The sequence below is a fragment of the Ambystoma mexicanum genome, chromosome 5p (assembly GCF_040938575.1).
Source record: "Ambystoma mexicanum isolate Mex_15411 chromosome 5p, UKY_AmexF1_1, whole genome shotgun sequence".
NCBI classification, from domain to species: Eukaryota; Metazoa; Chordata; class Amphibia; order Caudata; family Ambystomatidae; genus Ambystoma; species Ambystoma mexicanum.
In genome coordinates, this window is record NC_090930.1 from 808,215,902 (window position 1) to 808,230,680 (window position 14,779).

The window sequence follows — 14,779 nt, forward strand, 5'->3', positions numbered from 1 at the left end:
TTAATTCAATCTGAGAATATCCAATGCTAACTCCCAAACTAAAAAACTATTCAATATCTTCAATGAACTCACTGCACCTCCCCACCAGCACTGACGAAATCAAAGATGAAGCTTGGTGCGCAAGCATACAAGCCGCAATGCTGAGCAAAATAGACCTTCTACAAAAGGAAATTCAGGATCACTATAAAGCTCTACTGAGTCAGAACCGGCCCTCCCAAACCCCCCACGAACACAAAGTATCCCATCTCCCTAAATTCTCTTTTAAGGACATCTCAGAATCTGAAGTAATAGACCTCCTCAAACACCTTAAACCATCGCTATGCAAAGGAGACATTTGCCAAACTAAGATTATCAAGTATTGTGCCCAGGCTTTTGCCCCTCTCCTGACGCCTTCATCAACACCTCATTTAAATCGGGCATCGTTCCTGACAGCCTCAAAGAGGCGTGGGTGCGCCCTCTCTTGAAAAAGCCTACCGTAGATCCTGCCCAGCCTAACAACTACCAGCCTATAACCACTGTCTCCTTTCTTCTCAAAATTCTGGACAAGGGGGCACACAGCCAGATCCAACTGTACCTGGATACAAATTCTGTCCTAGGAAAGACAGTCCGGGTTCCGTAAAGGGCCCAGCACTGAAACAGCATTAGACTTAAAAAAACAAATCACTCATATCTTGGACAAAGGCAAACCTGCCCCCCTCCTCCTCCTCCTCCTAGACCTCTCGGCGGCCTTTGATCTTGTGGATCACAAGACCCTTACCGCCCATCTTACGCAAGCAGCACAATTCTCCAAACAAGAAGGCTCCTGGATCACCTCCTTCCTAGAAGGTAAAGCAACGAAAGTTCTCCAACATAGGAAAGGCAGCCCCTACTACCATTCATTGTGGAGTCTCACAGGGCTCATGTACAGCTCCAACTCTATACAATCTATTTACGAAGCCTCTCTTCGACATGCTTGATGCACTTGCGATTGCATATACAAACTATGCTGACGATACCCAAGTACTCCTACCACTAATCCTACCACTAACAGGCTCATACGACCAAGATACAAATGCTCTACACCAAATCTATGCCACGACCCAAGCTTGGATGGCGACAAGCGACCTATGCCTCAATGGAGATAAAACGGATTCTTATTTTTGGCCAAAAGGCTACACTAACCAAGCTAGACTGCCTTTACACTAATTTTAACATAGATAACTCCATAATTCCCGTCTCATTGTCTGTAAAAACCTTAGCGGTTCACATTGATGCCACCCTATCTATGAACAAGCAAGTAAGTGCCATTGTCTCTGAATCCGCTCTAAGCACCAAACTCATCAATGCCATTAAACCCTACCTAACCAAGACAAACTGCCTCTCAATAGCCAGAGCAACTATAGGTGCTAAGCTAGACTAGTGCAATGCGCTTCTAGCAGGCACTTCTACAAAAAACTTAAACAGACTTCAAATCACCCAAAACAACTCGCTAGGAACAGCATTAAGCATCCCAAGAAGAGATCACGTCTCTCAAGCCAGACAGGCAGCTCACTGGCACCCGGTCAAAGACCGCATTTCCTTTAAAATCCTCACTACCACTCACAGATGCCTCAACTTCACGGCATCCTCATACCTATCAGAAACTCTATCCAGAACCACCTCCTCCCGGCCCACCAGAACACGCTACACAAATCTACTCAACATTCCGCACATCAACAGGGCAAAAGCAGGCGGGATAGGCTTCCCGTACGTAGCCCCTAAGCTTGGGAATGCGCTCCCTACTACCTTCAGAGCCGAGACCTCTCTCACAGCCTTCCGGAGAAATCTGAAAACCTCCCTTTTCAACTAACTCTCACCCCATGCATACATCCACACCAACTTCATACTTCCCTCTCCTCAATGTATAATGTAAAATATGTCAAATCAATTGTATATATGCTCCTCATCTTGTAACTAAGCTCTGCTTCACACTCTGTAACAAGCACCACGATGCCCTCGGGCTGTTGCGCGCTCTACAAATACGAATAAATAAATAAGATAAAACATATACCTGTCGGATAGTGGAAGCCTATCACAAACAGTTGTTTTCATTAGTTACATTACAATTATCCATAAAGGTCTGAGCAATGGAGTAGGGTAGGCAATGTTATGGTAGATTGTTCCTGGGCCAAACAAGGAACTATCACTGGGCTCCACAAGAGAAAAGCAAAAGGTGTGCATTTTCTGGCATCTTCTATGATCATATATATGTGGCATAAGCTTGGCACGTGCAACAGAAATGTATGAAAAGAAAAGTGATATGACTGAGGCCCCAACTAGTGCTTTATTAATAACAGGGGAGCAGACACAATTCAGAGCCATTCACCATCACCAAAGGAGTCACCGAAATGTGAATATTTGCCAAAAAATGTGGAAGCCCTTCATCCGAAAACAAACGAGGCTGTGGCGCTGGGTCTCTCTATGCACAGAGAGCAAATGGCTCACCTCTAAGTTACCCATGTTCACTTATGGTGAAAGGGTTGGACCCCGTAATGCTTGCGCAGATAAGGAAGATTATGTTTTTCTAGTTTTTCATATATAGGATTTAATCAGTGATTTTGGTAGGTCAGCCGACACATGTTTCGACCCATCAGGGTCTTTCTCAAGGCTAAATTGATTCTTGGCTGCCCATGGTGATGGGTGACTGGCTTGCTGGTTGGACGATCCTGTTGGTAAAGTGGAGCCAGTTCCTTAGTTCAGTTGTGTGTTTTGCAGTGGGCTACTGTTCTCCTCTGCTGCTGTTCTCTGCGGCTGATATTTGGATAGTTACAGAGACCAGCTGAGGAGAAAAGCAGCCGAAAGGCACAGCAGCCCACCAGAGCCAACTTCTATAAGATCACCAAGCCTTGGATACCCGTGGCTCGCCGCAAAATACCCAACTGAGCTAAGGGCCCAACACTTTCATGCTAATACAACAGGTGTGGGCAACACACCTCTCAACAGAGAACATGCTGCTAACCCAAATATCAAAACCTAAAACAAACCATATAGCTAAAGACTAAGTGATGCGCATGTTGATTCAGCCTCTACTGCCCACTTTCGCATAGACACCTGTCAGGCAGAATCCTGCGCAGTGCCCTTAGGGACCACTACACACAATTAAGACTACAACTGGTAATACAAGTTCACCTTTGGTACAAGCCTGTACTACACTGTTAAAGTGGTAGCAGTAGTGGAGCAGCCAGACTCATCTCAAGAGTAAATGAGCAGTAGCAGAGATTACACAAAGGACCACAATTACTGTGACTCAAGCAAAGACCGACTCAAGATTTCAGGTAAAAAATAGAAGTACATTTATTTTTAAACCATCTGTTATAAAACACTTCACTTCTATAAATTCAAAACCACACGTAAAATACACTACACACAACCAATTCCACTTGCGCCAGTAAATTCAAGGTAAGTACATTAGGATTTGACAGACACAGTCAACACAAAGTGCGACTTGGGTCTCCAAGCAGACCCTGTGCAGGGGGTGACTACACCCCTCCCTCACATTCAGCCCACCTAGACGCCCAGACGCCAAAGGAGGGCTTCTGGTCAGAAGCCCGCCAAAGGTCAGCGAACAAAGCAGGCAAACCTGGTTTGCCGCGCAAAGAAAGACCCAAGAAGGATGTTAACAAAAAGAAATGGCAATTAAACCCAACCGGACCCGAAATAAAAAGTATTTGGGCTTGCGGGTTTAAAGTTCAGGGCTACTAAAATAGCCTAAAACAATACCACGTTATGTAATATAACCGCGGTAGGAAAATTAGGGTAGATACCACTGCCACCAGTCAAGTCTTAATGTTAAGGGAGCAAAACAATGCTCCAAGAGGTACAGATAAAAAGGGCTAAGAATGAACCCTTTTCAATACTCCATGTAAGATGGGGTGTACTGGATCTGTGGTTAAATGACTATGTAAAGTTAATGGCAACTTTACCCTTTTCTGGGGGACAGTAGTCAGCCCCAGAAATGGAGTCGGTGGGAAGTCTAAAAGACAACCCTGTGTCACTGCACTGAAGGGGCTGTGTAACACACAAAAGAGTGGGGCTACTGAAGTGGTGTACTCCAGAGTCCACAATCACAAAAACAGATGAAATACACATGGCAAAACACGGGTAAGAGTGGGGGAAAAGCTCACACTCTTACCAAGTGGAAAAAATAAACTCACTAGATAAGGGAAATTACCCATAGAATGAGAATTCTCCCTAACACCACCTATGGTGAAACCCCACGCTTTTCCCAGTTTGCCAAAAGCACGAAAGCCCCTCTAACAAAAAAGAACAAAGCTAAATAACTTGATTTATGGCACGGGTGGTCTTCACCCTGGGGCTATCCGGATGTTTTGGACTACAACTCCCATGATACTTCATTATAGACCTTGCTGACTAGGAATGGCGGTTTTAGTTAAAAACATACGGTGAGCCAGAGACTGCAGAACCCAGTTTTATGGGATTTTGTTCACTGAGATGAGTGAATGAGTAGGCATCCTCCCATAGAACCAGTTATTTGACCTTGTTGCTGCTCAGTAAAGGGGAGCTCACATTCTTTGGCAAGTTATGCTTGCACCTGCAGCATTACTACGCAACTATCTCATAGTTAGCAGGTCGTGGGAGTGTAACTTCAAGTGTTACTTTCATTTAGCTACTATTAAAACGGACCACTGTACTTATTCTAACGTCTTCAACAATACAATTTTTTGGAACAATGACATAAGGCGATTGAACTGAAAGATTGAACAAAAGAACAGTAAAATGTGCCTAATCAAGGCAAAGCAATACATTACTTATCTTCCACTCAGAGCAGGTGTTTCAGACATTTTGAATAGTCACACAAAAAATGAAGGGTTCCCCTCTAAATTAAAACATTGATGCTTTCAGAATAGATTCAGTGGCCAGTGAAACGACAGGGCCCACTTGGAACCAACACCATTGTCATCCCTAACTGCTTCTTACCAGTCAGTTTACCTACATCTATGTTTCAGTAGAAAGCAGTGGTGGATAGAAAGCTATGGTCTGGCGGGAAAAATCTGCACTGCAAAACCCAGGGATGAAGAATTACAGGCAATTATTTTACAAGTCAACTATATATTGCGGGCATCAAACAATGCATGGCCAGCATTGGAATCAGTGCTTCAGTCTGCACTCATGGCTTCAGTGTGTTCTACCCCATTGGACTACATTAAACAATATACATTGAATATAAAATAGGTTGCGTTTAAGGTAGTGAAATATACTTACTGTGGCATGTTGGACATCTTTTTCCATTATGTGAAAATCTACTTAGTGTCATATCAAAGTCTGTGATTATCTACAAAAGAAAAAAGAAATATAAAAATGATAGTGAATTGTGTTCAGCGTGGCCATTAAAGAGTGAGTAGGAGTACATAAAACAACTGCAAGCTCTAAATGTTGCGTACTTAATGAGCAATCCACAGTTCCATTATAGTAGGCTCCTTTTCAAATAGTTATGATTAATCGTATGCTGCAACTTCACTGCCATTACTTACCAGTCCTTGCAATGAATTAACATGAATTACATAACCGTCAAGCATTAGAAAATAACTGTTTTGAGAATGTTCCTTATTCTCCACTGGCGGTTACATTTTGAAGTTAAACATGTATTAATATACAAAACATGGAACCTCTTGGAACCAGAGCATATTTCCCTTCCTAAATATTTTCCTTCTCAAGCTCTTCGCTCATCCACCTCCAACTCCCTCAGGTTCAGTCGCTTCTCCAAGCAACGAGTTGCTAGTAGATCTCTTTCTTCAGCTGAGGCCTCCCTTTGGAACAGCCTCTCTGAAACTTGAGGAGAACCATCTCCGGTTCCAGAAGTAACTCAAGACCTTCCTCTTTGCTTCTGCTTTCTCTCCTCCGCTCCCCTGCTGACATCCTGGCTGAAACTGAAACTGCACTGATTACCTGACTACCATCTGATCTCGGGCCCAGGTCCCCTCCCCGCCAGTTGCACACCTGCACTGCTCCCCAGCAACCCTTGCACTCGGGGACTGTTCTGTATCCTTACAGCCCCTACCAGCACTTGTCACCTGATGTCTGCACTTACCCATGCACATGCCACCAGCTGGCCACACTTTTTATTTATTGTCTTGATTATTTTACTGTAGTCCTATGTACTGCACTACCCCCTCGCCCTCCCCTGCACTTGTGCGATCTCAATGTCACCCGGCATAGTAAGATCATTGTCTCTGTCTTCCCTCTGTTCCCCATCCCTTGCCGTACCTTAAAACACTTGTTTATAGGCGCGTTATAAATGGCATATCATACATCATCCCCAGAATCCCAGAGTTTTCACTTTTATCACATGCCAACAGCAGAGACACATTCCTTAAGCCCCCCCCCCTTTTTTCAGATCAGCCAGAGCGCCTGGGGACCACTCCGGTGGTGATGGTGCATGGTACAAATACCTTAACATTAAGTCTCAATACATTTGGAGGTGCCATTCAACGCACCAGGTCTATACAAGTGAGCATCACATACGTCATTGTTAATTTCACTAGCAAGCAATTGCCGGTTCTCAGGGGCAATGTCAAAGATCGCAACAACCACGGAGACAAACTAGAACCACCAAACCAACAACCCTTCTAGTCCATAGCAAAACTTGTATGACAGAGTCACATAAAGAAGGAAAGGTGTTAAGAACAATTGTTGCCCCAAGATACAGATGCATATGGAAACAATTAGCACACATCATTTGCAACAATAAAAGTAGCTAATACATCATATACTGAAAGATACTAAACCTGCACCATACAGATGAGGTTGAAAAGATTTGTTTACAATATTACAGTTTGCAGGAATAATGGGGGAAGAGGAGGAATAAAGGGAAATATGATTTAACAACGTTGAGTGGACCTCAAGAATTCCTGCTTAATTGATCCAGAAAACCTTCTCCTTAGACTAGGTAAATAGATGGTATACTTGGGCCATATTCCATAGAGTATGTACTGCGGCAAGACTGGTCATTTGGTGATTACCCGGAAAATCCTTTAAAACTCTAGCCATGATATTTAGGTCTCAAATTACTGACTTATAGAGCTCAGCGAGTTCTACCCTTAACTGATTGCAGATTTTCAGTAAGGGAAAGAAGAAGCCTTTCCAGCGTCTGCCAGGTGTTAGGATACATGTTCAAATCACGGCCCTCCCAAATGATTTAGATTGGTGAAAATATATTAATACGTGGAGAATGCATAAAGAATGGGGGAGGAGGGGGAACCTTATTGGTGAAAGCAACTGGTGGGAGATGCATACATTCTGGAAGCTTATATCGGGGAAATAAACAATTTGTGTTACATAGAATAAACTGCATGTGTGAAATGCTCCTAACAAACGAATGCTGCATTTAAGAATAGGCCTGAATCCTTGCAGATCGCGTTGGAGACACAGAACAAGGCCTCACCCCTTGGTTGATTATCACATTCCAATTCCTAGGCGCGGTAAGGAACACGCACGTGCACCCACATATAAATGTATCAAGTCAGACATTTGAACAATTAGGTAGGGATGCGAGCAGCCTAATGGGAGAAGGACTGCAGCTTAGTACGAAGGCCACGCTCATGGGAGCAGGTGCAAGGTCTTGGGTTGCAAAAAAACACGAACTGAAATTAAGGACACTAGTGCCCCCCAGAATAACGCCCTTCTATTTGACCTACCATGTGTACAAGAATAATACTATTAAATCCTTCACAATGTGGATGGATTAGTGGGACACCGGGCTTACCTCCTGGGAGGGGTAACTGATACAGGGGGAGCAGAGAACAACAAACTCTGATGTGTACCCGGGAGAGCAAAGGGTAATGCCAATACTTATAAGATTGCAGCAGGGAGGCACGATGGGGGCACCTCAGTGTCTGGGATGAGAAAAGAGTTGCTTTGTTTGCAAGGACCAGGCTGCCGAAGTTATCTGCCGAGTTCATGTTGAGGACCAGGTGCACATCACGTGATTAGGAGTAAAAACAGGGTGGTGCCTTGTAAGCTTAACAAATTACTTTGTAGCGCTTTAAGATGGAGAGGCTGTTACCCACGTCTGATGAAGATGGAGGAAAAGACGACACAACCAATTTGAAAAGGGTCAATATGTAACTATTAGCATGTGCTGTATATTGAATGTCTCATGAATTACGATTTTCATGTTTATAAAGTAAAGACCACTTTGATGACGAGAGAGAGCTCTGCGGCAGTGGACTTATCATACCCTGTCACCATTTCCATTTTGCATACAAATTAAAGCTCTTGTTCTTCTCGAAAAAGGGTGCACCTAGCCTTTTTCCCTAGCGGGTTGTCTTTTCTATGTCTGGTTGTTGTGGAGTTACCCTACAGAGGTCACTAATTTGGGGCAAGGCGTAAACTTGATCAAAATAAACTAGCAATTTCTTAGCTCAAAATGCCAACTCTGGTTGTCCTTTTTAAAACATCACTAAAGCATGAAATTCTTAGTTTTGCTTGCACTTATCTCATTGCCGTCTTCGGTCACAGCATCTTGATATTGAATCTGGCGGTAACAACAAGAAGTTATCATGAGATTCTGTCACCAGCAGGGCTTTGTAGTATCCTTGTTATTTTCAATCTGTTGCTTTGGTGCATTCAAATAGCAAACCGGCAATAATCATTCAGAATCAGAAAGTAAAACTACATGATCTCTGCCATTTTCTCTGACTGCAGTTGATTAAGGGAAGGAACCAACTAGTAGCACACAGTGGCAAGATCAATAGGCCTGGCTTTTATATAATGAAAAGTGAATGCAAATCTCTAAGATAAGTTTTGAGTACAATTTTGGAAGACTGTGAAAAATAAATGCACTTGTTACAAAAGTGGCATGCGTTTGGTGAGGAGGCATTGTGCAATCGGTTTATTCAGTGAAGTGCCCCTGGGTTTCGCTTTGTTTTCCAGAATTAAGCTTGTTTCTATGTGCTTCCAACTAAAGTGATTGGGCTGGGATAGGAACATTTTGTTAAGTGGGCAAGCAGGAAGACCAAGATCACACCATTTGGTTTAGCAGGGAATAAGACAACTAGGTATTCTCTGGAAGTGGAGTGGGCCTTTGCTTTCCTAACCGGAGTTAAATCCAAGCGTTTTGAAGTCCTGCTTATTTTTCTCATAGCCTTTACTGCCAACACATGGCCCGTTTCAAAGAACTCTTCCGATAATGGGAGATAAGGGAACAGAGATATTGAGAGAGAATGAGTTGCCTAATTTCACACTATTTGCCAAACACAAACTTTGTAGAACGAGTTTGTCAGCCATGGTGGTTATTTTTAACTAAATTAGACTATTAAAAAAAATATATAGTCCATTGCACTCCATGACTTCAGTTCCACCGTATCCCCCACACTCAGTAGATGAGGAAACACAGAAAAGTTAGAGGCATATGAGCAGACCGGGAGGTGATCAAGAATCTGTGCGAGAAAGAGCCAATGAAACAAAAAGGGCAAAAAGGACATTACCGAGATGCAAGAAATGTGCTCTTATAATGAATTCCTTCCTCCCACAGAAAGGCACAGAGCAGTACAGAAACTAGAGGAACGAGTAGTTTGAAGTTTAATTTATTTGTAAAGCGCAAACCAGGCCCACGGGCAACCGGGTGCGTACTCTTGAGGACAGGTTACATAAACAATTGGTACATGATAAGTTACAAAAATATACACAGTATACAGGGCAAATACCATAGGCAGATTATAATACAAGTACAGTGAGCGTGTAGATACACATAACCTGTATTATATGTGGAAGGCGGGCTGAGTAAAGATCCTCATAAATTGTGAGAGAACAGCCAGGACTTTGCGTTGTTCTTGAAGGTTAGGAACGATGATTCGGTTCTGATGGGAGTAGGGAGAGTGTTCCAGAGTTTGGAAGCTAGTACAGGGAAACTCACACCACCCGCTTTCTGTAGTTTAAATCTGGGCAGGGTGAGGCTGTGAGTTTGGGCTGATCTAGTGGGTTGGGAGGTGGTGTGGAGGGTAAGGCGAGAGGACAGGTAGGGTGGGGCGTTGTTGTTCAGGCATTTGTGGGTCAAGGCTAAGGTTTTCAAGGCAATTCTTTGTTTTACCGAAAGCCATCGTAGGTCAAATCTGACGGTGGAGCTATGAGAGCGTTTTGGGATGTTTAAGGCTGCCCTTATGGCATTGTTTTGTACAGTTTGCAGTTTATTGAGGTTGGACTGACTGGTCCCTAGGTAGAGAGCACTGCAGTAGTCAATTTTGGCCATGACAAGTGTTCTGGCTAGGGTGATACAGTTAGGAGAGTTTAGAAAGGGTCTGCAGGCGGTGATAAGTTTGCAAGTATAGACTGAAGCCGAGCTTACTGCATTTATTTGTCTGTTCAAGGAAAGCGTGGAATCCAGGTAGACGCCTAAGGTTTTAGTGTCTTTAGAGACCTTGATATCGTTGCCGTCGATGGTGAAGGACTTGTAAGCTTGATCTAATTTGTTAAGACGATGGCTTGATCCTAGTAGTAGGAGCTCCGTCTTTTCGTCGTTAAGGCAAAGCTTGTGATGTGCCATCCAGGCCTGGATGACCAGGCATCATTCAACGCTTTGGTGTCGGCAGTGTAGTCACCAGTGATAGGGATGAGTATCTGGGTGTCGTCCGTGTAGTTGGTGTAGAAGACACCCAGATAGTCAAGCACATCGAAGAGGGGCTTGGTGAATATGTTGTACAACATAGGGGACACACAGGAGCCTTGAGGAACGCCACAGAGAATGGGGGAGGGGTTGGCCGATGCTGTAGGTGAGAAGGCCCCTCATGGATCTATTACTCAGGAATGAGTGCATCCAGGGATTGGCAGAATCAGAGAAGTGGGCCGCAGATTTAAGATGTTGGCATAGTATTTGGTGGTTGACCAAATCGAATGCCGCGGAGAGGTCGAGGAGAAGGAGTAGTGCTAACTTCCCGTTGTCCTTTAGTGTCTCCATCTGAGTTTTTAGATCAATCAGGGCTGATTCAGTGCCATGTTTAGGGCGGAATCCTGATTGTCTTAGCCCTAGAAGATTGTTGCATTCAAGATAGTCTTGAATCTGCAGATAGGCTGCACGATCCAAGATCTTAAGCAGGAAGGGGAGCACAGTGATGGGTCTGAAATTAGTTGGGATGTTAGGATCAAGCAACAGTTTTTTGATAAGTGGGACAACCCACGCATCCTTTAAGTTATCCGGGACAATACCCGTCTTGAAGGATGCATTTATGATTGCTGTGATGAAAGGGGCTAGGTCGTGAGATGCTTCCTTGATGATAGGTGCCGGGCAAGGGTCCCCTTGGCAGTTGGATGGTTTGAGATTGTTTATGATTCCTTCTACTTCAAGTGTGGTGAGTGGGGAGAACGAGAACGGTTTATGATGGGGATTGGCTTGGTGAGAGTTAGGCGTGGGTGTGGTCAGTGGTTGATTAGGCTGTAAGGATCTTTGTTTATCGCTAATTTTGGTTTGTAGAGTAGCTATTTTTCCCAGGAGTGCTGTCTGAATGTTCGTGCACCAAGTACTATCTTTGGTACATGAGTCAGGGGGGGTAACTGGTGTCTCAAGTTCCTTAAGAATTTTGAAAAGTTCCTTGGTGTTAGACTGGGCTGACACAATACGGATGTTGTAGGAATCTTTTTTGGCCTGGAGTAAGGCTGTTTTATAGTTAAGGGTGGCTAAAAGGAGGCCGTCCTTGTGGGCGTCAGAAGGGTGGCTTTTCCAACACGACTCTGCAGTACGTTTCTCTTTGCGTAGCACTCTGAGCTGGGGAGTAAACCACGAGTTAAGGTGAGCACGTTGTTTAAGTCTCCTAAGTTTGAGTGGGGCAATAGAGTTAATGGCTGCAAGCACTGACTGGTTATAAACGTCGGCTAAGGTGGTAGGGTCCGAACAGGTGTCAAGAGCATTATTCAGGGTAGGGAGGATGAGCGGGAGTAGTTTTTCCGTGGTTATGTTCTTCTTATCTCTTGTGAGAGTGGCAGGGGCGACAGGAGGCGTGGGTAGAGAGGCTGATTCAATACTGAAGGTGATAATATGGTGATCAGACCAGATGCAAAGGGCGTTCGAGAGTACGCAGATATTGCAGTTGGTGTCACTGAGCCAGTCAAGGGACCGCCCTTTGATGTGGGTGGGTTCCTGTAAATGGTGTGTGAATCCTAGGTCAGTTAAGATGTTGGTGAGGTCATGGACCGCAGCGTCATTAGGGTCTTGGTAGCCTAGGTTAAAATCACCAAGGATGATGGTTTGAGAGTTGGATTTAGCTTTATCAAGTACTAAGGCCGAGATATCATCCACAAAGGATGTGGGAGGACCCGGTGGTCTGTATATTAGGTGGATGGTGATAGTTTGATTGGCAGAAAGTTGGAGTTTGACAGAGAGCGATTCTGCGGATTCCACATTGATGCTAGGAATGGTTCTAAGTTCTAGTGAGTTTCTATAGATAAATGCAATTCCTCTACCTCTCGAGGTACGGTCACATCTGATGATGGAGTACTCTGTGGGAATAGCCAGTGAGAGTGCAGGGCCTGATGCAGCATGTAACCAGGTCTCAGAGATGGCGATGAGGTCAAGTTCCTGAGTCTTAATAAGATCAGCAATGTCTAGAGCATGAGCCGCTAGGGACCTTGCGTTGATCAGAGCGGCCTTGATTGAGCCGACGTTGCTAGTTGAAGCAAGGTTGGTCTGAAGGCATTGGGGCGTAGGTGAGATGGACGATTGGGGAAGTGGGCTAGGTGTCTGGGTTTTCAAATTTAGGCTTGGGTACATAGGGTGACCCTTCTTGCCCATAAGTCTAGAGCCTAGTCTTATATTTCTTAAGGCGGTGGAGCAAGGTTGCTTAGGTGTGGGTTTTTTGGCAAAATGGTCAAGCCATAAGGCCAGAGCATTGAGATAGATGTTGGGGTTCTGAAGTACAGAACTTGAGTAATTATCAGCGGGTCTGTAAGTGGAGGTCATGGTTGTAGTGTGCAGGGTGCTGAGTGCAGCTAAATTTGTTGATGGGATGTAGAGTGTCCAGGTGGATACCCGCACTATAAGTAGTACTCGTAGTAAGGTGAACATAGACCTTAGGGCGGACAGGCGTGGTAGCATGTTACCAGAGTTGGAAGGGGTAGTGGTGCACGGGTCTAAGTGGGAGTCACTGGCTGGATTTGCAAGAGTTACTTGGTTAAGCAGTGTGAGCTCGCTGGTTAAATTACTTGTAGTTGTAGTTAGATCACATCTGGGCTAGTTGAGGCAAAGCACGGATAGGCTAAGTGTAATTGTAGGTGCAAGGCACGTTTAAACTAGTCAATACGAAAACAGATATGCTAAATGCATTTATAGGCACAGGGCGCATCTAGGGTAGTCAATGGACAACACAGATAGGCAAAATGCAGTTGTAGGCGCAGGGCACCTCTAAGCTATTCAATGCTAAACACAGATAGGCTATATGCAATTGTATGCGCAGGGCATATTTAAACTAGTCAATACTAATCACAGATATGCTAAATCCAGTTGCAGGCGCAGGGCACATCCAAACTGGTCAATGCTGAGCACGGATAGGAAAAATGCAGTTGTATACGCAAGGCATTTTTAAACTGGTCAATGCTAAACACAGATATACTGAATGCAGTTGCAGGCGCAGGGCATATCTAGACTAGGCAGGACAAATTTGAACTAGTCAATGCTAAACACAAATGCAAAAGGTTTAGTACAGTGACTAAAGTGCAGTGGCGTAATTACTAACTCAGAGAGAGCACGGTTAGGTACAGTGTAGTAGGGTAGCACCTAGATTCAAAATTATACTTTTGGGTGAAATAATGCTGTCAGGCAGTGGGCACTAACTGGGCGCAATAAGGCGAGATAAAACCAGGTGCTTAGCATAGTTTGGCCTGATACAATGAAGCAACGCCAGGGTGTGGGTGGCGCAGTTAGGTTAGGGTGCTGTGGACAGTGACAGAATCAATTTAAGTACAATACAAAGTGTATTTACACATAGGCAGTAGTCAATGGAGGCACGTTCAGTTGGCTGCAGTTCTTCAAAATGCAATAAATGTCTATGTAGATCACGCAGTTTCAGATATAAGGGTGTACATAGGAGCAAATGGCAGATACATGTGAAGTAGGCTGTGTAATGGGAAGCAAAAGCAAAGCAGCACAGTGCTCAGAGTCAAGTTGGTCACTGGAGGTGATGGTGGAAGGGGCTCTGCAAGCACGTTTAGGCGATGAGGGTCGATGAATGAGGGGGGTGACGGTACTCAGGCAGAAGACATGGTCGAGCAGACAGTTTTTGTATAGATTAGCAGTTCTTTGTGGAGGTAGACGCGCAGAGTGGGAAACCAACACCTATACAAGGAAACGCCAGAACACCCCACAGCAAATGTGGGTACTGGACCGAACAAGGAATACAAGCAGTAATAATTGGTGAACATTTGCAAGGAAGCCAAAGTAGCTGCCATGCAGCGCAAATGTTCCCTCCAGTCCTCTGGTAGAATGGTCCAGAGACCTCCAAGCACTATATTACCAGCCAGATTACAACTCACTGAAATGCAGAGGATGATCCACCTGGAGGAGGAGTGTCATTGAATGTCCTATGGTAGGCAGAGGCAACTTGCTGAGGGCCCACTTAGCCTCAATCAATTGACACAGGTCACTGATGCCTCAATTAAGGATTGTGAGCTCATCTGGACAATCGGACAGTGAGTGCACAAAGGGCTTTAGGATGAGTCAATCATTAGCCTATAGCTTTTACGGATGCAAGAAACTAGCCATCTGGCTATGGTGACCTTCGATGCCTGCCGACCTTGAGAACGGACTTTGTAAAGGATG

At 44.5% G+C, this 14,779-nt stretch overlaps 1 protein-coding gene across 3 annotated transcripts in view; it reads right to left on the reverse strand.

Annotated features, from left to right (window-relative positions):
• NT5C3A (5'-nucleotidase, cytosolic IIIA) overlaps positions 1–14,779 on the reverse strand; it is a 656,918-nt gene that overhangs the window by 276,274 nt on the left and 365,865 nt on the right. For all 3 annotated transcript variants that reach the window (XM_069613233.1, XM_069613235.1, XM_069613234.1), the window contains one exon: positions 5,242–5,311. In XM_069613233.1, coding sequence (XP_069469334.1) covers positions 5,242–5,311 — 70 coding nt within the window. The remainder of the gene's footprint in view (positions 1–5,241; positions 5,312–14,779) is intronic.